We start from the raw sequence: 27,009 nt of genomic DNA, 5'->3' as shown, positions 1-27,009 counted from the left end.
GCACTCAGTAAACTGTACTCGACTTACTTCCTTTAACTGTATCGGATTGTATAAAAACCTAACATTTGGTATTAAAAAATCTCACCACAACTAGCACCCGGGGAAAATCTGTCATACCTGGTAAGCGTCCCACACGCAGGTAGAGGAGGGACGTACCTGTATACCCGGCAAGGTCTATCATCGTGCGGGCAGAGCCTCAAAACTGTCATACCTAGCGGACCACTCAACGCTTGGCAGGCATTGATAACCGTCATACGCATGCGCAGAGCCAAAATCTGAAACTGTCATACCCGGCGGAATCCTGTATCACTGGGCAGAGCCAAAACTGTTCACTAGGGGATGGGTACTGTAGGGTGGGTTTAGCACCACAACAATCTCAGCATAATCCAAGTAACATGTAAGTCAAGAGCATATTTCGTATGTGCTTATAAATCAACATATATGACATAATATTCAAAATCACATATAGGGGTGAAATTGCAACTTTCTAAAATGTTTAAGAAACTGATGGTTTAACCCAGATTGAGAATTTTTCAACATCACATGATCTTAGTATATAACCAATATAAATCATAAGTAAATATCACTTTTAAAAGTCAAAACTCATATAACACATTATAATGATAATTAAACCCAAGAGCAAAAACAATATAATAATAATAATATAATAAAAATATTTCATATGGACAAATCATGCCAACATATGAGATTCATGGAAAAAGGGGGGTAAAATGTAAATTTTAAAATATACTTTCAAAACTGACTAGCACCCATTTTTCCTTTTTACGAGAAGATTATTTTCCACACATCAATATATATATATATATATATATATATATATATATATATATATAACCTCCCATGCATAACTCAACACACCATGGAATCAATTTTCTCAAAATAGTCCAACTGGAAGCATGCAAGTGTACTCAACCAACCAACTTTAGTCCAAATACATAACTCAAGCACCTCTCAAAATGCAGTCCAGCCGAGTGCATGGAACCAAAATATGCAGCCACCATCACAGTTTATTGAAAAAAAACCAAATGCATGCAAAGTTCAATTAGCAAGCAAGTTATTTCATTTTAAAACTCAAACAGCCACTCTAGAATCTATCCGAAAACATGCAAAGAAAAATAAACCAAGCAATCACATTTAGCTCAAACCTCATCAAATACAAAAATGGCATACTAGAAATTAACTTGCAAGCATAGATCTGAAATTTTTAGACGAGCTCCAAATATCAGAACGATCGGATGGTAGACGAGCCCAGATCACGATTGTGATGCATGTTCACAGACTCAAAAACTAATATATCCTTCCCTTTCTCTTGTTCTTCATTTTTCTTCTCTTCCTCTCTCACTCTAACTCTCGGCCGAACCCACTCTTTCTTCTCTTCTTCTTTTTTCTCCTTTCTCTCCTTCTTCTTTCTTTTCGCTCTCGTTTTCTTCTTTCATTTGGGCGAACTGCCCAGTTTTCTCTTCTTTTAAACAAAACATTTTTCTGAAATTATAACTGCCCCCAATATTCCCTAAATTTCAATAACCCCCACCTAAGCTTTTCCTAGCAAATGTCCAAATTTTTCCCTCTTAATCTGAAAACCCATCAGGATTTATTTCTTCGTCTTTACTCATTAACGCAACTTTAAAAACTGATAGAATACACCTATCTTACCACAATGCCAAAAATCAAATAATAAATAAAAAGAATTAATAACCAAATTTAATTCATGATCTAACTAAATCAGGAATGGGTTTTACAAGCAAGTTCATTCTCTGTGGGTTCTGATTGTAAACAATCAAACTATGCGCATTTTTTAGAGCAGAATTATATATTCACGAAGCTATAAGGTACTAATCTGGAACTCTATTCCTGATAGCGGGATCTGTGATTTTACCTATTATTAATCTTAATCTTCCTGTTATGAATATGCATTTGCTAGATTCGGAGGAGGCGTGTGCTGGCAGGAGAAATAAACTTTGAATCGGTCTCCTTTGATTCTTTAAATGAAAGGGGATGAAGCAAATTGGTCCGATTATTATTATTATACCAGAAGTTGTTGCGAAATCAGTAGCACAAAGGTGGCAAAAGATTTTGTGTGAAGGGTTCATGGCTCCACTCTCAAGGTACAGCAAAAATTTTGTATTGAGAGAATTGGTGTATGACATAAAAGAAAAAGTCATTTGTAATTGATAATTGTGTACAACTGAGAAAGAAAGAACATATACAACGATTTATTCATTGTAATTCAAACAGTTGTTTGATGACCTGTCCCGAATTTTCTCATCCTGTAGGATCTGGTGCTGCCACAAGACTTGGATATCGAGACGTGCATGTGAAAACTGTGAAACCTGTGAAAATACTATTTTTTCGATAACATCATAGATATTCCATTCCAAACATCAAAAACATACACCATCTTTGTTTTGCAAAAAAGATTAAGGGAAACTTGTGGGATCAGGTTTTCCACTATATTACACATTTCAAATATAAACAAAAGAAAATACATGATGGGAAAAATGAGTGTCTAAAGTAAAAGTCCAAAATACAATACGACATAAAATAAAACACACTTAAGAAAATGTCGACATGTGGCACAACCTTGAGCGGATAGTCCCTGCTCGACACGATCTTCGGGAGGTCCTGGTGAGGGGGGAAAAACATTTAAAAGGGGTGAGCTAAAATACTCAGTGACTGTGGGAAAGGGGAGGTTTGTAAAAGTTATTAAAAAGAAAAATGATAACATACAATAATTCTTAAGCAAATCCTGAATAAAATAATTCTATGAATATGCAATGGAAGCAACCACCCATTCATGTATGCAATATGTGATTTATTTCTAATCATCTGAACTCAAAAATATACTCGACTTACTTCTTTAACTGTATCTGATCTGAATAAAACCCAACATGGTATTAGAAACTCTCACACAACTAGTACCATGAGGAAAATATGTCATACCTAGTGGGCATCCCACACGTAGGCGAGCGAGGGAAGTACCTGTCATAACTGGCAAGATCTATCATCGCACGGCAGAGCCTCGAAACTGTCATACTCAATGCCTTGGCAGAACATTGATAACTGTTATATGCATGCACAGAGCAAAAATTTGTATCACTGGGGTGGGTACTTCGTAGGGTGGCTTTAGAACTACAAAAAATCTCATTCAATCTTAATTGGCATACCCTCATGAACATTCACATATTGGCTTATAAATTCTGCATGTTGACATAATAATTAAAAATCACATCCAGGGGTGAAATTGCAGATTTTCAAACATGTTGCAGAACTAACAGGTCAACTTAGATTAAAAATACTCAACATCACATACCATAGCATATGTCCGACACCAATCACAAGCAATTATCACTTGAAAAACCAAAAACTCAAATAAACATATAAATTATAATTAAAACAAGGAGCTAATAACTAATACATAAGGACATCTCATGTTGAAATAAATAAACATGACCCTCCAAGAATAATAGCCAATACCATATTTTCCATTATCAAAAACAGCACTTTTGAAAAATTCTCTTTCTACCTCCTCAACTAATCCGAAACCAACACCAATCTCTACAGTATGGCTTCACCCAATTAACAAAGGCATCAGATTTAATTTTTTATTAGGAAGAGCCATCTATTGAAATATATATATATATATATATATATTGTTACCACTATTTAACCATTTCAAATTTTTGGGAGTTATCAACATATTCAGAAGCCAAGGTTCCAATGTTAGTAATTAACAATTTATCTTATAAAACAAAGGAATTATAATAAATAATGAAGATAATGTTTGAGAGGTGAAGAATCACACGTTTATATATCGTTGACCAGCAGATGGAGTCTCAACCGTTGGATCAATCACAGATTGACGGTCAAGATTGCAAATAATAAAAGACCAAAACGATAGCACATAGTGTTAATCCACACGATAGCATTTAATGGCTTCACAATTAACAATCTCCACCTTGAAGCCAACAAACCCTTTTTGAGCAGTATTCAAATACTGCAGCAAACATCTCAAATATTCCTCCTCAACTCCAATTGATTATCGTATATGTAACAAGCTGTGCTTGAACTTGGCAGCAGTCACAATCTTTATTCCCATATCAGTTGGATTGTCCTTGGTTGCACCTTTTTCAGATCCAACCGTCCTCTTAAAATGAGACCTCTAAGAAATGGTACCTTACATCTACATGCTTAGTTCTCTCATGGTACACTGGATTCTTACTTAGGTGGATGGCACTTTGACTGTCAAAATATACGGTCACAAACCCATCCATTAGTTTGGCTTCTTTCAGGATCCCTTGAAGCCATATTTCTTTTTTGAATGCATCAGTTACAGCCACGTATGCAGCCTCTGTTGTGGATAATGCAACCAAAGGTTGTAATTGAGACTTCCAGCTCACATAGTTTCTTCCAAGAGTGAAACAGTATGTTGTAGTCAACTACCTTGTGTCTCTATCACCTGCAAAATCAGAATCTACATACCCAACTAGATCAAGTGTAGCATTCTTTTTATAGTAAAACAACCCCATATGTACAATACTATTAATGTATCTTAACAGCCATTTTAGTTTAACCCAATGCTCAATTCCAGGATTTGACATATATGTACTTAGCAAAGATATTGCAAATGAAATATCAGGCCTAGTACTTATCATAGCAGGAAACAAAGGAGTTTGACTTTGATCAATCTAAAAACAAGTCAATACCATGCTCTGTTGATGATGCATCAATTACTGAAGTGTATCCTCGATAATAGGGTGTTTTAGACTTCAAAAGTGACAAAAACACTTGTTTCTAACTATATTGTAGTTTGGTGAACTGAAGGATCCTTGATCATATGGTGATCCTATATTGGCCAACTTTATTCAGACAGATGCAGCCTGAAAGGCAGGAGATGTATGCTTAGTATTTTCTGTTTCTAATATAATTTTCATTATGTGGTATCGCCAGCCTTGATGGTATACTCTGTATAAAATAGAGTTTTCTGATGAAAGAGTATCAAATAGTTAATTTTTCACTAGTTTCCATTGATTTTGTTATCTTGCATCACTTATGTCACTATCTTTATGTATTTTGTCAACTTTTGAGTTTAGTGTGGTAACACTAGTTTTGATGTTAGGACTTCATATTGTTCCTGCATAATCATTTCAGTTTTAATACCAATGTTATGACTCTCTGTGTTGATGTAACCACACTCAGTTATATCTGTTTTTATGCATGTCATGTGGGCACATCAAAGTCTGTGTGATGACACTCATCCAACAAAATATTTGTATACACATGTTGTGTTTTCATTTAATGTTAGGACTCTATCCTTGGCTAAGATATGTGTATGTGGTCCATGTACACTTGTCATTAGTCCATATGGTGTACTGGAGAATTTGTATTGTATGAAGACAATTACAGCAATTCAACACCACCTTTTAACGGAGATTTCTCAGAGTCCTGGCCATCTCTTGCTCCTCAAACTATGGCAAAGAGATGAAGATCTTTTTAGCCCGAGGATTGCTCTCAAAGAGTCGTTAATGGACTCCATCAGAAGAGAAATGTTTCAACTTTGTTGCTTCTTTTTACTCTTTCATGGCTTGTTCTTGATCATATTGTTTACATCTTCTGTAAATGTGAAACAAGAGAGCAATTGTGAGAAATGGTGGATACCCTCTTGTTTGTCCTCGTCAACTTCACTTGTGTTTGTGTTTCTAGTTCAGGTTAAGCTGTACAGGTACTCGAAAGTGTGGAGACAATTGCAGAGAGAGGGGTGACAATAGAGCTCTCATTAGGTGTATACAGGAACTAAGAATTAAAAGGGCTAGCTTTGACCTGTCAAAAGAGCCTCAAAGTGGGAGGAGAATGAAAAGTTCAAGTGTTGAGATCAAATGGAAACCACTCACTAGGTGTTCTCGAAATTTTATCACCATTTGTCTTCTTGGTTTCTTAGGTTTGATCTTTTTTGCTAGCAATGACACGACCCATCCCGAATTTCCTCATCCCGTAGGATTTGGGTGCTCCCATAAGACTCGGATACCCGAGACGTGCCATGTAGAAAACTGTGAAACCTGTTTAAAGACCTACTTTTCCTGAATAATGTCACAGTATTTCCATTTCCAACATCTTAAAAAAAGACATGCATCATCTATCGTTTTACAAAAGAAAAGAGTTAGGGAAACTTGTGGTATCAGGTTTTCCACTTATACTACACATTCCAAAACATGAAACAAAAAGAAATACATGATGGGAAACATGAGTTCTTGAAACGAAAGTCCAAAATACAATGCGACATAAATAGAAAACCCACATAAAAAGACGTCGACACGTGGCACAACCCTGAGCGAAGACTCACTGCTCGGCACGATCTCCGGAAGGTCCTGGTGAGGGGGGAAAACATTTAAAAAGGGGTGAGCTGAAATACTCAGTGAGTGGGGAAAAGGGGAGGTTTATAAAAGTTCTTTAAAAAAAAGAAAATAATGATAACATACAACAATTCTCAAGCAAATCCTGACGACAATATAATTTTATGAATATGCAATAGAACAACCGTCCCATTCATGTATGCAATATGTGATTTATCTTTAACCATCCTGCACTCAGTAAACTGTACTCTGACTTACTTCCTTTAACTGTATCGGATTTTGTATAAAAACCTCAACATTTGGTATTAAAAAATCTCACCACAACTAGCATCCCGGGGAAAATCTGTCATACCTGGTAAGCGTCCCACACGCAGGTAGAGCGAGGGACGTACCTGTCATACCCGGCAAGGTCTATCATCGTGCGGGCAGAGCCTCAAAACTGTCATACCTAGCGGACCACTCAACGCTTTGGCAGAGCATTGATAACCGTCATACGCATGCGCAGAGCCAAAATCTGAAACTGTCATACCCGGCGGAATCCTGTATCACTCGGGCAGAGCCAAAAATCTGTATCACTAGGGGATGGGTACTTCGTAGGGTGGTTTTAGCACCACAACAATCTCATGCATAATCTCAAGTAACATGTAAGTCAAGAGCATATTTCAACAATCTCATGCATAATCTCAAGTAACATGTAAGTCAAGAGCATATTTCGTATGTGCTTATAAATCATACATATATGACATAATATTCAAAATCACATATAGGGGTGAAATTGCAACTTTCTAAACATGTTTAAGAAACTGATGGTTTAACCCAGATTGAGAATTATTTCAACATCACATGATCTTAGTATATAACCAATATAAATCATAAGTAAATATCACTTTTAAAAGTCAAAACTCATATAACACATTATAATGATAATTAAACCCAAGAGCAAAAACAATAATAATAATAATAATAATAATAACAATATTTCATATAAGGACAAATCATGCCAACATATGAGATTTCATGGAAAAAGGGGGGTAAAATGTAAATTTTTAAAATATACTTTCAAAACTGACTAAAAGCACCCATTTTTCCTTTTTACCGAGAAGATTATTTTCCACATCATATATATATATATATATATATAACCTCACATGCATAACTCAACACACCATGGAAATCAATTTTCTCAAACATAGTCCAACTGGAAGCATGCAAGTGTACTCAACCAACCAACTTTTAGTCCAAATACATAACTCAAGCACCTCTCAAAATGCAGTCCAGCCGAGTGCATGCAACCAAAATATGCAGCCACCATCACAGTTTATTGAAACAACCAAATGCATGCAAAGTTCAATTAGCAAGCAAGTTCATTTCATTTTAAAAACTCAAAACAGCCACTCTAGAATCTATCCGAAAACATGCAAAGAAAAATAAACCAAGCAAGCTTCACATTTAGCTCAAACCTCATCAAAATACAAAAATGGCATACTAGAAATTAACTTGCAAGCATAGATCTGAAATTTTTAGACGAGCTCCAAATATCAGAACGATCGGATGGTAGACGAGCTCCAGATCACGATTTGATGATGCACTGTTCACAGACTCAAAAACTAATATATCCTCTCCCTTTCTCTTTGTTCTTCATTTTTCTTCTCTTCCTCTCTCACTCTAACTCTCGGCCGAACCCACTCTTTCTTCTCTTCTTCTTTTTTTTTCCTCTCCTTTCTCTCCTCTCTTCTTTCTTTCTTCTGCTCTCGTTTTCTTCTTCTTCATTTGGGCGAACTGCCCAGTTTTCTTCTTCTTTTAAACAAAACATTTTTCTGAAATAATAATTCTGCCCCCAATATTCCCTAAATTTCAATAACCCTACCACCTAAGCTTTTCCTAGCAAAAATGTCCAAATTTTTCCCTCTTAATCTGAAAACCCATCAGGATTTATTTCTTCGTCTTTACTCATTAACGCAACTTTAAAAACTGATAGAAATACCCCTATCTTACCACAATGCCAAAAATCAAATAAATAAATAAAAAGAATTAATTAACCAAATTTAATTCATGATCTAACTAAATCAGGAATGGGGTTTTACAAGCAAGTTCATTCTCTGTGGGTTCTGATTGTAAACAATCAAACTATGCGCATTTTTTAGAGCAGAATTATATAATTCACGAATGCTATAAGGTACTAATCTGGAACTCTATTCCTGATAGCGGGATCTGTGAATTTTCACATATTATTAATCTTAATTCTTCCTTGTTATGAATATGCATTTGCTAGATTTCGGAGGAGGCGTGTGCTGTCAGGAGAAAATAACTTCTGAATCGGTCTCCTTTGATTTCTTTAAATGAAAGGGGATGAAGCAAATTGGTCCGATTATTATTATTATTACCAGAAGTTGTTGCGAAATCAGTAGTCCACAAAGGTGGCAAAAGATTTTGTGTGAAGGGTTCATGGCTCCACTCTCAAGGTACAGCAAAAATTTTGTATTGAGAGAATTGGTGTATTGACATAAAAGAATAAGTCATTTGTAATTGACTAATTGTGTACAACTGAGAAAGAAAGAACATATACAACGATTTATTCATTGTAATTCAAACAGTTGTTGACATGACCTGTCCCGAATTTTCTCATCCTGTAGGATCTGGGTGCTGCCACAAGACTTGGATATCCGAGACGTGCCATGTAGAAAACTGTGAAACCTGTGAAAATACTTATTTTTTCTGAATAACATCATAGTATTTCCATTTCCAACATCTCAAAAACATACACCATCTTTTGTTTTGCAAAAAAGATTAAGGGAAACTTGTGGTATCAGGTTTTCCACTTATATTACACATTTCAAATATAAACAAAAGAAAATACATGATGGGAAACATGAGTGTCTAAAGTAAAAGTCCAAAATACAATACGACATAAAATATAAAACACACTTAAGAAAATGTCGACATGTGGCACAACCTTGAGCGGATAGTCACTGCTCGACACGATCTTCGGGAGGTCCTGGTGAGGGGGGAAAAACATTTAAAATGGGGTGAGCTAAAATACTCAGTGACTGTGGGAAAGGGGAGGTTTGTAAAAGTTATTTAAAAAGAAAAAATGATAACATACAATAATTCTTAAGCAAATCCTGAATACAATATAATTCTATGAATATGCAATGGAAGCAACCACCCCATTCATGTATGCAATATGTGATTTATTTCTAATCATCTTGAACTCAATAAAGTATACTCTGACTTACTTCTTTTAACTGTATCTGATTCTGAATAAAACCTCAACATTTGGTATTAGAAACTCTCACCACAACTAGTACCATGAGGAAAATATGTCATACCTAGTGGGCATCCCACACGTAGGCAGAGCGAGGGAAGTACCTGTCATACCTGGCAAGATCTATCATCGCACGGCAGAGCCTCTGAAACTGTCATACTCAATGCCTTGGCAGAACATTGATAACTGTTATATGCATGCACAGAGCCAAAAATTTGTATCACTGGGGGATGGGTACTTCGTAGGGTGGCTTTAGAACTACAAAAAATCTCATGCATATTCTTAATTGGCATACCACTCATGAACATATCACATATTGGCTTATAAATTCTGCATGTTGACATAATAATTAAAAATCACATCCAGGGGTGAAATTGCAGATTTTCAAACATGTTACAGAACTAACAGTTCAACTTAGATTAAAAATTACTTCAACATCACATTACCATAGCATATGTCCGACACCAATCACAAGCAATTATCACTTGAAAAACCAAAAACTCAAATAACACATTATAATTATAATTAAAACAAGGAGCTAATAACTAATACATAAGGACATCTCATGTTGAAATAAAATAAACATGACCCTCCAAGACTAATAGCCAATACCATCATTTTTCCATTATCAAAAACAGCACTTTTGAAAAATTCTCTTTCTCCACTCCTCAACTAATCCGAAACCAACACCAATCTCTACAGTATGGCTTCACTCCAATTAACAAAGGCATCAGATTTAATTTTTTTATTAGGAAGAGCCATCTATTGACATATATATATATATATATTGTTACCACTATTTAACCATTTCAAATTTTTGGGAGTTTATCAACATATTCAGAAGCCAAGGTTCCAATGTTAGTAATTAATAATTTAATCTTTATAAAACAAAGGAATTATAATAAATATATGAATATAATATATCATACCAAAGTGTGTAGGTCCGTCCCTTAGTTACTAGACAAAACATCACTTCTTACTAACATATCTGCACCTTTAACGCCTCTCCTTTTTCTACCCTTAACCGAGCCCACATGCATGATGCATAACCATAGTAAGTTTACCCAAATCAACAACCAACACTACCCAGCCAATACTCAAGCTGCCTTAATTTCCCAGCATTTCCAAACACAAATCAACCAACTTCCCACTGTATTTTAACCGAGTGTAAGCAAATGGGATATCCAACAAAACACTGAATTGAAAACACAACTAGATCATATTCTAATATGACCTTCAGCAAGCATAACAATAAAAAAAAGAACCAACTCAAGCATTCTAATATCTTGTCCAGCCGAAAATATATTTATGTGTATACATAAATTTTCCAGCAACATCACCAATAGACAGAACAGTTGAAAGCGAAAAAGAATTAACATCCCACAATATCATGTTTAATATCAATCTCTTTGCTCAAACATGAAAAGCAAATCAAAACTTTAACATGCAAGGATCATTTACATGCAAGGACATCAGGCAACGTTTTTAGGGAAAATTGTTTTGGATCCACTCACAATTCTAGCTCAACCGAAAATCAAATCAAGTGTCAAGCACTCTTCTCTTCCGTACCTACACCCAAAAGCTCAAGATTAAACACTCACTCGTAAAGCAAAGGAGAATTGATTAAAGAAATTGTTTCCTAAGCCCAGTGTATGCGTTACCCGAACCCAAAAATTGGAGTGACCTGCTTCAAATTCTCTCCTCCTTTATTTTTCCCCCTTTCCTTCTTCTTCATTTGGGCTAACAGCCCAGTTTTTTTCTTCATACAAAACAATTTTCTGAAATTATAAAATTGCCCCCAAATTCTATTAATTCTTCTAACCCCGCCACATAACTTCTCCTTACAAAAGTGTCCAGATTTTTCCCTCTTAATCATGCAAACCCATCAGAATTTATTTCTTTTGTTTTCACCCCTTAATGCAAACTTTAAAAACTGACAGAAATACCCTTTCTTACAACAATACCGTAAAATCAAATAGAAAGAAAAGTAAATAAATAAATAAAATTCATGATATAACTAAATTAGAAATGGGGTTTTACAGTTGTTATTCACATAAAGAGAAAAAAAAAAGTTTTGTTTCTTTCATTCATCACAAACTCTAGCTCATGTGGACATGGACTGGTGAATTTTTCCTATTGACAGTCTCCCACGGCAAGTTCTGTTACTCCTAATGGCTTCTGAATGTCGAAACAGAAACATTAGACATCACATTGTTGGGTGGGGTACTTGGATTGCTTGGTTGAGAATCAATAATACTTCTACAGTTATGTTTATGCATGAAGGCTATAGCTCTTTTCCTGTGTTAAAACAATTAATTCTTCTTTGTTAAATCAGAAGTCTTCGTTTTTGTTATGTTTATATAATGAAGTCTTCGTTTTTGCACTATTCACTAGGTGCGTCTCCGATGGACAGCATCCTTGATGACTCTATTGGTCAGTTTCAATCCCAATTTGCGCATGAAATTTTATTCTAACCCCTGATTTAATTTTGTGGAACGAAAAAATTTCCCACTGTTAAATTGTGATAAGTGGGGTGGGCCGCCTTGAATAAAACTAAGGCATTTTATATCCACTCAAGTCACCATCACTGGCGTGTTCCCATTCCCAAAAATTGAATTTCCGCAGATTTTGACTCTGTGTTCTTTTAATTAGGTAGATGTCCTCAAACAGAAGCTAAAAGCCTAAGACCTGAGAATCAAAATGCCCTCCTGGAAATTCTTCATGTTCTTTCTTGTTCTATATCATGTTATCGGTTTAACAAGTGCAGCTGATCCGAACTATCTTTTCCATGATTGCCCAAACACAACAACTTTTAACAGAAATAGCACCTATCAATCTAACCTCAAATTTCTCCTCTCTTCACTTGTCTCTAACGCCGCCCGCAGCAATGGATTCTCCACCGGTTTCTACAACGCCACCGCGGGCCAAGACCCTGACAAGGTCTACGCTCTCTTTCTTTGCCGACTTGTTTTCACTCCCACCGCCTGTCAAGAGTGTGTTAGTTTTGCTACCTCAGACATTCTTAAACGTTGTCCTGTTCAAAGAGAAAGTATAATTATGTACGACCCGTGCGTTTTACGCTACTCAGGCGAGTATATCTTTTCTACCATGGCCGCTAAGCCCGCTTTTATTTTGTACAACATTAATAATATTACGGAACAAGTCCGGTTTAACCAGCTAGTAAGGACTACAATGAAGGAATTAGCAGATGCGGCTGTTGGCTCCCCTAAAAAATTTTCAACAAGAAAGGTTAGATTTACAACCATTCAAACAGTGTACTGTCTTGTACAGTGCACACCAGACCTGTCAGATTTTGACTGCAACAGTTGTCTTGAACAATCTTTTTCTAGTTTGCCGACTACCCACGCAGGAGCAAGAGTTTTGCTTCCAAGTTGTTGTAGCCACTTTGAATTGTACCCGTTTTTTAATGAAAATGTTCCTGCCGCACCGCCGCCGATGCCTGTGCTCTCTTCTCCACCTCCTGTTTTTGTAACAAGGCCTAAAGGTAAAGTTGAGCTAACCCACTTTGAATTATTTTCATATCTATTTTTGAGTTTACAATAAAAGTTGGAGCTCTTTAGAAGAACGGAGTAAATCTGAACACTGGTGTACAAAATAAAAATGTTACCGTTCTTGCAGGAAAAAGCGGAATTTCATCTTCAATAATCATCGCCATCATTGCTCAATTGTTGTAGCTGTAGTACTTTTCATAGCCGGCTATTGCTTCCTAACTAGGGTGGCAAGAAAGAAGAATAGTCCTCCACTACAAGATAATGGTAAATCTCTAAAAAGTTATTCTATTAACAATCCAAACAATCTTTTACTTTCCCATTTGTCTGTGCTCTAGAAATGTTATTGTTGCAATCTTTCGGATGATTAAATTATTTTATGTCTGGCTGTGCCTGTGTAGCTGGAAATGATGACATTACAGATGTAGAGTCCTTGCGATTTGATTTGGGGACAATTGAAGCAGCCACCAAAAATTTCTCAACAGATAACAAGTTGGGCGAAGGTGGATTTGGTGAAGTTTACAAAGTACGTATAGCATTCCTGTTGTATTCATTTAGACACAGTCGGTTCAACAGACGATCTGAAGTTTTATCAATGAATATTCTCAGGGCATACTTCCTGATGAAAAAGCTATAGCAGTAAAAAGGCTATCAAGTAGCTCTGGGCAGGGTGCAGAAGAATTTAAGAATGAGGTTGTATTGGTAGCCAATCTTCAACACAGAAATTTGGTTAGACTACTGGGATTTTGCTTGGAGGGAGAAGAAAAGATTCTTGTCTATGAATTTGTGACGAACAAAAGCCTTGACTACTTTCTACATGGTCTGAACTGTCTCCATGAATTTCAACGATTCATGAGTCCGATAGCCTTATTTTGCATTAGACCAAATGGATTCTTTCATTCATTATGGATTTCAACTCAACTCCTAAATAGTTTAATTTGAGATTTTAATTTTGACATATGCAGACCCTAAAAGACGAGCAGAATTGGATTGGTCAAGACGTTACAAGATAATTGGAGGCATCGCTCGAGGAATGCTTTATCTTCACGAGGATTCTCGATTGAGAATTATACATCGTGATCTTAAAGCTAGCAATATATTGTTAGATGGAGATATGAACCCAAAAGTTTCTGATTTTGGCATGGCAAGGATAGTTGGAGTTGATAAAGCTCAAGCGAATACAAACAGAATTGTTGGGACATAGTAAGTTTTGACTATTACTTGCTTTGAGGAAAGCAGATAAATGAATTCAATTATATAATCTTAATTCTTGAATCATCGCGAAAGAGAAAAAATGTCGAATGATAGTTTACAAATTTCTACTTGAAATTCTCAACACAAAGTTACAATGCGTCTTTGAGCTTTCTTATATCACGAATGCATTCTTCATTTGGTATACCAAATGGTTCTAGGCATAACATCTGAATAACCTGTTGGTTAGCCTTAAACAGATTAATGTGCAAATTTTTTCGATTAATCTTCAAAGGTTCCTTCTTGTCTTTAATATTAACATAATATTCGTTGCACAGTGGTTACATGTCTCCAGAGTATGCTATGCATGGGCAATTCTCAGTGAAATCTGATATGTATAGTTTCGGTGTCCTAGTACTAGAGATCATTACTGGCAAGAGGAACAGCAATTTCTATCAAACAGATGGAGCTAAGGATCTCGTGAGCTATGTAAGCAAATTGTGTATTGTATTTCCCCTTTGTTAGAGTTAATATCTTTATATGCAAATGGAGAGTGGAGAAATATAAGAGTTAGAGGTGAAGCTAATTGATTGTGACTAATTTATTGTTTCAGGCTTGGAAACATTGGAGGGATGGGACACCGTTGCAATTGTTGGATTCAACCTTGACAGATTCTTACTCGAGAAATGAAGTGATTAGATGCATACATATGGGGTTGTTATGTGTCCAGGAAGATCCAGCTGACAGACCCACAATGGCAACAATAGTTTTCATGCTTAATAGTTACTCTGTTACCCTTCCAGCACCTCAACAGCCAGCCTTTTTCCTTGGTAGTAGAATGGAGGCTAGCATGGCAACAATGGAGTTTGGCTTTGATCAATCTAAAAGCAAGTCAATCCCATGGTCTGTTGATGGTGCATCAATTACTGAAGTATATCCTCGATAATAGGGTGTTTTAGACTTCAATTCACTTGTACATCCAAAAGTGACAAAAATGCTTGTTTCTGAATTGTAGTTTGGTGAACTGAAGGATCCTTCATCATTTAGTGATCCTATATTGGCCAATTTTATTCAGGCAGATGTAGCCTGAAAGGGACAAGATGTATGCTTAGTATTTTCTGGTTTATGATATAATTTTCACTATGTTGTATCGCCAGCCTTGATGGTATGCTCTGAATAAAACAGAGTTTTCTGAGGAAAGAGTATCAAATAGTTAAATTATTGTGCTTCATGATCTTTGGGTTCCTCTCCCTATTAAGCTTTTTTCTCAGATTCAGCAGTGCAGCTGATGCAACATACGTTTCTCACATCTGCTAAAACACAACTTTCTCCATAAAAAGCACCTACCAGTCTAACCTCAATCTTCTCTATCTCTTCTCTCCAACGCCAACTCCGGCAATGGATTCCATTGGAGTACAGCTCAGAGTTGTCTAGTAGTTAGAGGATAGTTGTGATTAACTGTGGTAAAGTTAAAGTAATACCATGGTATAGTTAAAGCTTAGTTTAGATAGAAAAAGAGTCAACGATTGCAAATGAGAGTGGGACTAAAATGATGCTTGAATTGAAGAAAACTTTCTCCAGTAAATTCTCTACTCTGTTCTGTTACATTTTTCTTTGCTTTCTTACATGGTCAAACCAATTAATTTTCTATTGTTAAATGTGATAAGTGGGATGGGCCGCCGTGAATAAAAAACTGGCATTTTATATCCACTCAAGTCAACATCAGTTACCCTACTTATCGTTCCCAAGCTTTAATTTTCCGCAGATTTGACTCTTGTGTTCTTTTAATTAGGTAGAGATACTAACACTGTACGAGGTTGTCCTCAAACAGAAGCTAAGAGGAAGAGCCTAAGAGCTGAGAATCAAAATGCCCTCCTTGAAATTCTTCATGTTCTTTCTTGTTCTCTATCTTGCAACTTCTGCTATCGGTTTAACAAGTGCTGCTGATCCAAAATATCTTTTCCATGATTGCACAAACACAACAACTTTTAACAGAAATAGCACCTATCAATCTAAACTCAATTTTCTCCTCTCTTCACTTGTCTCTAACGCCACCCGCAGCAATGGATTCTCCACCGGTTTCTACAACGCCACAGCAGGCCAAGACCCTGACAAGGTCTACGCTCTCTTTCTTTGCCGAGGTGATGTCACTCCCACCACCTGTCAAGAGTGTGTCAATTTTGCTACCTCAGACATTCTTCAACGTTGTCCTGTTGAAGAAGAAAGTATAATATGGTACGATCCGTGCCTTTTACGCTACTCAGGCGAGTATATCTTTTCTACGATGAAAGGTAACCCCGGTGCGGTTTTTTACGACTCTAACAATGTTACAGAACAAGTCCGGTTTAACCAGCTAGTAGGGACTACAATGAAGGAAGCAGCAAATGAGGCTGTTGCTTCCCCTAAAAAATTTTCGACAAGAAAGGCTAACTTCACAACCATTCAAACACTGTACTGTCTCGTACAGTGCACACCAGACCTGTCAAATTTGGACTGTAACAATTGTCTTGAACAATCTTTTGCTACTTTGCCGACTACCCGGGTAGGAGCAAGAGTTTTGATTCCAAGTTGTAATAGCCGGTTTGAATTGTACCCGTTTTATAATGAAAACGTTTCTGCCGCACCGCCGCCGACGCCAGCGCTCTCTTCTTCACCCCCTAAAGGTAAAGTTGAACTAAACCAATTTGATTACTTTTCAGTATTATTTTCAGTAAATTTAAGCTTTATCATTTTAAATTACTATTATATATTCGTTTATTTTTCTTTCAGGAAACAGCGGAATTTCATCTTCAATAATCATCGCGATCATTGCTCCAATTGTTGTAGCTGTAGTACTTTTCATAGCCAGCTACTGCCTCCTAATTAGGAGAGCAAGAAAGAAGAATAGCCCTCCACTGGAAGATAATGGTAAATCTTTAAAAAGTTATTTTATTAACTGTTATTGTTGCAATCTTTCGGATGATTAAATTATTTAGTGTCTGGGTGTGCCTGTGTAGCTGGGAATGATGACATTACAACTGTAGAGTCCTTGCAATTTGACTTTGGGACAATTGAAGCAGCCACAAAAAATTTCTCAACTGATAACAAGTTGGGCGAAGGTGGATTTGGTGAAGTTTACAAAGTACGTATAGCATTCCTGTTGTATTTATTTAGACACAGTCGGTTCAACAGATGATCCGAAGTTTTATTAATGAATATTCTCAGGGCATACTTCCTAATGGAGAAGCTATAGCAGTAAAAAGGCTATCAAGCAGATCTGGGCAAGGTGCAGAAGAATTTAAGAATGAGGTTGTATTGGTAGCCAAGCTTCAACACAGAAATTTGGTTCGACTACTTGGGTTTTGCTTGGAGAGGGAAGAAAAGATTCTTGTCTATGAATTTGTGACGAACAAAAGCCTCGACTACTTTCTATATGGTATGAACTGTCTCCATGAATTTCAAGGATTCATGAGTCCAATATCCTTGTTTTGCATTAGAGCAAATGAATTCTTTCATTCATTCATTATGGATTTGAACTCAATTCTTAAATAATTTAATTTAAGATTTTGATTTTGACATTTGCAGACCCTGAAAGGCGAGCTGAATTGGATTGGTCAAGACGTTACAAGATAATTAAAGGCATCGCTCGGGGAATGCTTTATCTTCATGAGGATTCTCGATTGAGAATTATACATCGTGATCTTAAAGCAAGCAATGTATTATTAGATGGAGATATGAATCCAAAAATTTCTGATTTTGGCATGGCAAGGATTGTTGGAGTTGATCAAACTCAAGCAAATACAAATAGAATTGTTGGGACATAGTAAGTTTTGACTACTGTTTGCTTTGAGGAAAGTAGAAGAATGAATTCATTCATTAATTATATAATCCTAGCTCTTGAATCATTGCGAAAGAGAAAAAATGTCTAATGATGGTTTACAAATTTCTACTTGTAATTCACAACACAAAGTTACAATGCCTCTTTGAGCTTTCTTATATCAACAAATGCATTCTTCATTTGGTATACCAAATAGCTCTAGGAATAACATCTAGAGAACTTGTTGGTTAGCCTTAAATAAATTGATGTGTAAATTGTTTCAATTAATTTTCAAAGGTTCCTGGTTCTCTTTAATATTAACAAAATCTCTGTTGCATAGTGGTTACATGTCTCCAGAATATGCTATGCGTGGGCAATTCTCAGTGAAATCCGATGTGTATAGTTTTGGTGTCCTAGTACTTGAGATCATTACTGGCAAGAAGAACAGCAATTTCTATCAACCAGATGGTGCTGAGTATCTCGTGAGCTATGTAAGCAAAATGTATATTGTAATTCCCCTTTGTTAGAGTTAGCATCTTTACATGCAACTAGAGAGTGGAGAAATAAAAAGGTTAGAGCTGAAGCTAATTGATGGTTATAATTTATTGTTTTAGGTTTGGAAACATTGGAGGGATGGGACACCGTTGCAATTGTTGGATTCAACCTTGACAGATTCTTACTCAAGGAATGAAGTGATTAGATGCATACATATGGGGTTGTTGTGTGTCCAGGAATATTCAGCTGACAGACCCTCAATGGCAACAATAGTTCTCATGCTTAATAGTTACTCTGTTACTCTTCCAGCACCTAGACGGCCAGCCTTTTTCCTTGGTACTAGATGGGAGGCTAGCATGGCAAGAAACGAGTTTGACTTTGATCAATCTAAAAGCAACTCAATCCCATGGTCTGTTGGTGATGCATCAATTACTGAAGTATATCCTCGATAATAGGTTGTTTTAGACTTCAATTCACTTGTACAACCAAAAGTGACAAATTCTTCTTTTCAAGAAGAGAAATAGTGAACACGGGCAATATGGAAATATCTCTGGACTTCGATTTCGGATGTCAATTTTACTGACACTAGATATTTGATCTACTTCTAGTTCTGGAGAACACTAAGGAATCCTTTGAGCATTAGCCTTCTTTAATTCTATTGAAAAGAACATATAAGAAAATTCCATGTTTTAAAGAAATCTATTGTTGGTACATCTCAGGTTAAGTGATGGATGTCTACTGCATCGGAACCTGCAAAAGCTTAATCCTTCTCTCGGCTTCAACTGTCAAATCAGTCCTAGTATTATTATTCCTTCCTTACTTCAGGTTAATAATTTCATTGTCAAATCATTTAGGACTTTGCAGCTTAGTGTTTTGATTCCAGGGAAAATTGGCCATCTATCAGTTCTTTTGTCATTTTAATAGTCAATTATGGTCTTCAGTTACATTTAATGGCCAAAACTAAGTTTGGGGGAGATTTTTGGATGATATACTAACGAATTTGAAAAGTCGAAGGGAGATAAATGATTTTTTGTCATGTAGACAATTTATAATTTGGTCAAACCAATTGATTTGCCATTGTTAAATGTGATAATTGGGATGGGCCGCCTGCCTTCAATAAAACTTAGGCATTTTTATATCTAATGTTGGAAATATAACCCGCCTGGCCAACCCGGCTCGGCCCGCAAAGAGTTAGTGTTTTTGGCAGTTTGGGCCTACCCTGCTACCCCGACCCGCCTTGTTAGGATTGGCTAGCCTAGCTTGGCCCGCCAACCCTAACCCGGCAGGTTATGCTGCGGGCCGGGCCAAGTTAGCCGCCTCCCCCCCCCCCCCCCCCCCCCCCCCCCTTAATAACTTTTTTCTTTTGTTTTGTTTTGTTTGTTTTGTTTATGTTTTTAGTTAACTTTTCAAATATCAATAATTCAATTCAATTCAATTATTTTTTTTTTGTTAACATTTCAAATATTAATTCAATTTTAATATAATAAAATTGTAATATAAAAAAAAAATTAGATTTATTTATTTATCAAAAAATAAAATAAGAAATTACAACAATTATTGCCTCGTCAAAAACCTCACAAAAAAAAACCCAATGAGACAAAAACTTGGTAAAGAAAAAAGAGAGCAATAATTGACAATTAATTTACAAGTTACAATTTACAAAACAACTAATTTGGGGGTTGACTAGGACCTCCCTCATCCATATCATCTATATTACAAAATTGAAATAATTCAATTAAAGTATCGTCGACAACCTCGTATTGTTCTTGATGGCGCAATCGTTCCCAATCTCGAAGACATGTGAGGACTTCAATCATTTTTTTGTGAAAGTTTAGTCCTCCTTTCATTTAAAATTCTTCAACTTGCACTAAATGTTTGTTTGGATGAGACGGTTGAGATAGGAACAACGAAAACATCCAAGGCAAGTCTTGATAATACTGGAAAAATACATTTTCTGGTTTTCCAATTTTCTAAGACATTAAAATTGGCTATTTGTTATGGATCTGCTGGTAATATTTCAAGGGTTCCCAAATATTGTTGAAGCCCATTACTCTATGACTGCATGGAGGAAAGTATATTCGTTATTGGTGCTTCTGAAGATGAGGTTGTGCTTCGGGTTTGGGTTCTCTTTGGCCTATTAAATACACTCCAGAAGTAGAAGTCTTCATTTGTTTCTTCTTATGCAACTTCCCTAGGTATTTCGCATCTTTGCGAGTTCCCATACCTGTTTTCATATTGGAAATATACCTCTGTAAGACAATCTCTTACCTCTCCTAGTTGATTGGCATATTCTTCGTTTTGTAAATTTTCAGTTAATGTGTCTAAACCATTTTATAAACCTGCTATTTTAATTCTAGGATCAAATATAACACCTAAACAATAAATAAAAGGAATAGGTTTCCAATATTTAAAAAAAAAAAAAAAATTCATTGCCTTTATTGGTTCCCTTAAAATTTCATTATTTTTGTTTTTTGTAAATAACTCTGAAATTTTTATAATTGTATGTATTACCAATAGACTAATAGGATAATACATACCTGAAAGTTGTAAAGTGGATTGGTAAAAAATTTTAAGAAAAGAATGAAATATTTTAACTTTATGCCAATTATTTTCTACCAAATAATGAGGACCTCTATTATTTGCTACAAAATAACTAATTAAATTTGCATAAGGTAAACATGAATCAAGCATTAAATAAGTACTATTCCATCTAACAGGCATGTCAAATGCAAAAGTTCTAGGGGACATATTTGATTTTATACAAGTATCTTGAAATTCAGCATTTCTTTTATTACTACTAGTAATCCAAGTTAAAGAATCCCTAATTCTATCAATATTATCTCTAATTGTTTTTATACTACTTTTCACAATTAAATTAATAATGTGACATGCACAACATCGGTGAAAGAACTTCAAATTGTTATAAAAAGGATAATTGCTTTTAAAAAAATTTATACATGTACTATTAGCACTTACATTATCTAAAGTTAAACTTATCACTTTATTAATAACATCATAATCTTCTAAAACTTCAACAATTTTATTATAAATTTGTTCACCACTATGATCTACATCCATTAATCTAAATCCTAATAAAGATTTATTTAATTTACATTCGCTATCAAAATAATGACTAGTCACACAAATATAATCTTGTTTAGCTCTACCACTCCAAATATTGACAGTTAAAAGCCACACTAGCATGACAACTATGTATTTTATTTTTTAATTCTAATTTCATTTTCCCAAATAATTTTATTAAATCATTTCTAGTTACAGTTTTAGAATAACTTTTAAATTCTGGAAAAAATGAATTTTTAATAAATCTTTCAAAATATTTATCTTCAGCCATATTAATAGGTTGATCAGTTGTAGTAATATATAAAACTAATTGTTCCCTATATACATCAGAATTATAACGCCAAGAAGTACTCATATTAGTTATTTCATTTTGATTGGTTTCTTTATTTCCATGTTGAGCAATATGTTTATTAGCATGCCTTTTTAAAGTACTAATACCATTACCTGAATCAACTTTATAAATATTTCCGTAATACTTGCATCTTGCTTTCTTCACTTGAACTCTATTTTCTGTCTCGAAAAACTTATCAAAATGCACCCAAATGTTTGATGTGTGTCTATCGTCGGTTTCGATAGCAATTGATGAACCCACTTTAGCCTGAGATGAAGTTGGACGAGGACCACTTGTAGAACCACCAGGAGCTGTAGCAGCATGGGGAGGAATCGGGGGAATATTATGAGGTGTATCTGATTCTGAGACTAGAAAAGCCGGACTATTTGAATCTACTACATTTATGTTAGCAAATTAAGGGGGATTGGGATAGTAGTTTCCTTCATCATCAGAATTGACGGGATGGAAATATCTATCCATTGTAGTTAAAAACAAAAAAATTTGATATAGAAGAAATAAAAAATTAAAGAAGGAGAATTGGAATATGGAAATATGAATTGAAAATTGCAAAAACTAATAAAAATTAAAATGAGAGTAAATTGACAACAAAGAGAATAATTGAGAGATTTCAATAGAGATTAGAGATCGAAGAAAATGAGAGAATGAGAGAATTTGGGATGTAAAAAAATATGAGAGTTTAGGGCCACTTTATAGAAAAAAAAGGGGGGAAAAGAAAATGACGAAAAAACCCCCTCAAACTGCTATAAAACGGCTATATGTCAAGGGTAAAGGGGGTATTTGAAAAAAAAAATTGTTATTTTTTTTGGCCAACCCAGCGGGTTGGCGGGTCCTTTCAGAAAAAACAAAACAGCAACCCGTCGGGTTGTCATATATCAACCCGACCCGCCCAGGGGTTACATGCGGGTTGGGCTCAAGCCCACCCACCTTATAAGCGGTCCGGGTTAAACTCCCTTTAATGCGGACTGAGTTAGGATTGACCCGTCTAACCCGACCCATTTCTTCCACCACTATTTATATCTACTCAAGTCACCATCAATTATGACTTGGGAGGTTTAACTTTCCGCTGATTTGACTTGACTCACATTTTAGTGCTTCCTGAAGAAGCTAGCATTAATCTAAACCCCCTGTCAGTACGTTGTCCTCAAACGGAACCTAAGAGGAAGAGCCTAAGACCTAAGAATCAAAATGCCCTCCTGGAAATTCTTCATGTTCTTTCTTGTTCTCTATCTGGTAAGTTTTGTTATCGGTTTAACAAGTGCAGCTGATCCAACATATCTTTACCATATGTGCCCAAACACAACGACATTTAACAGAAATAGCACCTACCAATCTAACCTCAATTTTCTCCTCTCTTCACTTGTCTCTAACGCCACCCGCAGCAATGGTTTCTCCACTGGCTTCTACAACACCACGGCAGGCCAAGACCCTGACAAGGTCTACGCTCTCTTTCTTTGCCGAGGTGATGTCACTCCCACCACCTGTAAAGACTGTGTTAATTTTGCTACCTCAGACATTCTTAAACGTTGTCCTGTTGAAAAAGAAAGTATAATATGGTACGACCAGTGCTTTCTACGCTACTCAAACGCGTCTATATTTTCTGCCGTGGACGGTGACCCCAGTGTTATTATGTCCAACCCTAATAATGTTATAGAAAAAGAACGGTTTGATCAGCTAGTAAGGACTACAATGAAGGAAGCAGCAAATGAGGCCACTGATTCCCCTAAAAAATATTTGACAAAAAAGGCAAACTTTACGACCAGTCAACCACTGTACTGTCTTGTATAGTGCACACCGGACCTGTCAAGTTTTGACTGTAACAGTTGTCTTGAACAATCTTTTGTTAGTTTGCCGACAACCAAAGCAGGAGGAAGAGTTATGGTTGCAAGTTGTTATAGCCAGTATGAATTGTACCCGTTTTATAATGAAAACGTTACTGCCGCACCGCCGCCGACGCCTGTGCTCTCTTCTCCACCTCCTGTTTCTGTAACAAGGCCTAAAGGTAAAGTTGAACTAACCCACTTTGAATTCTTTTCATATCTATTTTTGAGTTTACAATAAAAATTGGAGCTCTTTAGAAGAACCGAGTAAATCTGAACACTGGTGTACAAAATAAAAATGTTACCGTTCTTGCAGGAAAAAGCAGAATTTCATCTTCAATAATCATCGCCATCATTGCTCCAATTGTTGTAGCTGTAGTACTTTTCATAGCCGGCTATTGCTTCCTAATTAGGAGAGCAAGAAAGAAGATAATGGTAAATCTTTAAGAAGTTATTCTATCAACAATCCAAACAATGTTTTACTTTGCCATTTGTCTGTGCTCTAGAAATGTTATTGTTGCAATCTTTCGGATGATTAAATTATTTAATGTCTGGCTGTGCCTTTGTAGCTGAAAATGATGACATTTCAGCTGCAGAGTCCTTGCAATTTGATTTGGGGACAATTGAAGCAGCCACAAAAAATTTCTCAACTGATAACAAGTTGGGCGGAGGTGGATTTGGTGAAGTTTACAAAGTACGTATAGCATTGATTCCTATTGTATTTATTTAGACATAGTCGGTTCAACAGATGATCTAACGTTTTGTTAATGAATATTTTCAGGGCATACTTCCTAATGGAGAAGCAATAGCAGTAAAAAGGCTATCAAGCAGCTCTGGGCAAGATGCAGAAGAATTTAAGAATGAAGTTGTATTGGTAGCCAAGCTTGAACACAGAAATTTGGCTAGACTACGGGGATTTTGCTTGGAGGGAGAAGAAAAGATTCTTGTCTATGAATTTGTGACGAATAAAAGCCTAGACTACTTTCTATATGGTATGAACTGTCTCCATGAATTTCAACGATTTATGAGTCCAATATCTTGTTTTGCATTAGACCAAATGGATTCCTTCATTCATTATGGATTCGAACTCAACTCCTAAATAGTTTAATTTGAGATTTTGATTTTGACATATGCAGACCCTAAAAGACAAGCAGAACTGGATTGGTCAAGACGTTACAAAATAATTGAAGGCGTTGCTCGAGGAATGCTTTATCTTCATGAGGATTCTCGATTGAGAATTATACATCGTGATCTTAAAGCTAGCAATATATTGTTAGATGAAGATATGAACCCAAAAGTTTCTGATTTTGGCATGGCAAGGATAGTTGGAGTTGATCAAACTCAAGTGAAAACAAACAGAATTGTTGGGACACAGTACGTTTTGATGCAGAAAAATGAATTCATTCAATTTTTTTGATTAATTTTCAAAGGTTCTTTGTTGTCTTTAATATTAATCTTCGTTGCACAGTGGTTACATGTCTCCAGAATACGCTACGCATGGGCAATTCTCAGTGAAATCCGATGTGTATAATTTCGGTGTCCTTGTACTAGAGATCATTACTGGCAAGAACAACAGCAATTTGAATCAAACAGATGGTGCTGAGGATCTCGTGAGCTATGTAAGCAAATTGTATATTGTATTTCCCCTTTGTTAGAGTTAGTATCTTCACATGCAAATAGAAAAGAGTTAAGAGCTGAAGCTCATTTATTTCAGGCTTGAAAACATTGGAGGGATGGGACACCGTTGCAATTGTTGGATTCAACCTTGACAGATTCTTACCCGAGAAATGAAGTGATTAGATGCATACATATGGGGTTGTTATGTGTCCAGGAAGATCCAGCTGAGAGACCCACAATGGCAACAGTAGTTCTCACGCTTAATAGTTACTCTGTCAGTCTTCCAGCTCCTTAAAAACCAGTATTTTTCGTTGGTAGTTGAAGGGAGGCTACCATGCCAACAGAAGAGTTCGATTTTGTTCAATCTGAAAGCAAGTCGACGCCATGGTCTGTTGATGATGCATCAATTACTGAAGTATTTTAGACTTCTATTCACTTGTACAACCAAAAGCGACAAAAATGCTTGTTTCTCTATTGTAGTTTGGTGAACTGAAGGATCCTTCATCATATACTGATCCTATAGTGGCCAACTTTATTCAGGGAGATGTAGCCTGAAAGGAAGGAGATGTATGCTCGGTATTTTCTTGTTTATGATATAATTTTCATTATGTGCTATCGCCAGCCTTGATAGTATGCTCTGTATAAAACAGAGTTTTCTGAGGAAAGAGTATCAAATAGTTAATTCGTCACTAGTTTCCATTGATTTTGTTATCCGCTGCATCTTGAGTTTTGAAAAATCTAATACCCTTTTGTTATACTTAATTATTACTCGAATAACTCTTTCCTCCGACGCCAACTCCAGCAATGGATTCTCCAATGGTTTCTACAACACCACCCTAGGCCAAGACCCTAACAAGGTCTACAATCTCTTTCTCTGCCGGGGCGATGTTACCACCAGCGTCTGCCAAGGCTGTGTCAGATTTTCTACCAGAGATGTAACTCAACGTTGCTCTGTTCAGAAACAGACCATAATATGGTAAGAACGGTGCCTTCTACGTTATTCAAACTAATCATTTTAATCTCTTAGCCTGGGAATGCTCTCTTTGGAAGGAGATTCGGCTCTTGTTGCTGACTGGTCCGTTTATTTGAACTGAGTGAGCTTATGGAGTTCTTGGGTTGTGCCTTCTTGGGCCTGTTGTTTTTAACCAGTGTGTGAAGTCCCTGGGCTTGTGTCATTTGAGCTGGAGGGTTTATTTAGCCTTTTGGGCTTGTAGCATTTCATTGTATGAAAATGTTGTATAGTTAGTTTTAGGGCTTTTGTTCGGGCCTTCTTTTTGATAAGGCTTAGCTTGTAGAAGATTGTTTTTTCCTATGTTATGACCTTTGTTTTTTTTAGTTTGATCCTTAGGTTTGTCCGAGGCACTCTTTGAGGGAAGGGCTCCCTTTCCTAGGGTGCATTTTTTTATTCTTTTTTATTTAATTATCGAGTTTATCAAATGTTATCAATGCCTTTGAGTCTAAAACTCATACCTAAGGAAAAATATCTTCGGGATATCAATTGCTATTAAAAAGAAAAAA

The 27,009-nt window shown here is 36.1% G+C and overlaps 2 protein-coding genes and 2 pseudogenes across 2 annotated transcripts; all 4 read left to right on the top strand.

Annotated features, from left to right (window-relative positions):
- Positions 1 to 5,408: 5,408 nt before the first annotated feature.
- LOC116135816 lies at positions 5,409 to 6,134 on the top strand (annotated as a pseudogene).
- A 6,159-nt stretch (positions 6,135 to 12,293) lies between these two features.
- On the top strand, positions 12,294 to 15,476 carry LOC116135842 (cysteine-rich receptor-like protein kinase 10). The gene is given in 8 exon segments (XM_031421554.1): positions 12,294 to 13,138; positions 13,273 to 13,314; positions 13,317 to 13,409; positions 13,544 to 13,668; positions 13,752 to 13,962; positions 14,108 to 14,345; positions 14,672 to 14,822; positions 14,947 to 15,476. Coding segments are annotated over 8 exon segments (1,998 nt in total). The 5' UTR covers positions 12,294 to 12,333; the 3' UTR covers positions 15,280 to 15,476.
- Positions 15,477 to 16,138: 662 nt separating this feature from the next.
- On the top strand, positions 16,139 to 19,826 carry LOC116135843 (cysteine-rich receptor-like protein kinase 10). The gene is made up of 7 exons (XM_031421555.1): positions 16,139 to 16,996; positions 17,103 to 17,240; positions 17,330 to 17,454; positions 17,538 to 17,748; positions 17,898 to 18,135; positions 18,470 to 18,620; positions 18,744 to 19,826. Exons 1-7 carry the CDS (start codon positions 16,201 to 16,203, stop codon positions 19,074 to 19,076), a joined length of 1,992 nt encoding a protein of 663 aa, XP_031277415.1. The 5' UTR covers positions 16,139 to 16,200; the 3' UTR covers positions 19,077 to 19,826.
- Positions 19,827 to 23,242: 3,416 nt separating this feature from the next.
- On the top strand, positions 23,243 to 26,026 carry LOC116135815 (annotated as a pseudogene).
- The last annotated feature ends 983 nt before the right edge of the window (positions 26,027 to 27,009 follow it).

The sequence above is a fragment of the Pistacia vera genome, unplaced genomic scaffold (assembly GCF_008641045.1).
Source record: "Pistacia vera cultivar Batoury unplaced genomic scaffold, PisVer_v2 Contig303, whole genome shotgun sequence".
NCBI classification, from domain to species: Eukaryota; Viridiplantae; Streptophyta; class Magnoliopsida; order Sapindales; family Anacardiaceae; genus Pistacia; species Pistacia vera.
This window is presented reverse-complemented; position numbering and strand designations above follow the sequence as displayed.

Coding starts and splice junctions, on each gene's coding strand:
- LOC116135843 (XM_031421555.1), top strand. CDS start 16,201: ATGCCCTCCTTGAAATTCTTCATGTTCTTTCTTGTTCTCTATCTTGCA. Junction 16,997..17,102: donor CTCTTCTTCACCCCCTAAAG/GTAAAGTTGAAC, acceptor TTTTTCTTTCAG/GAAACAGCGGAATTTCATCT. Junction 17,455..17,537: donor GATTTGGTGAAGTTTACAAA/GTACGTATAGCA, acceptor GAATATTCTCAG/GGCATACTTCCTAATGGAGA.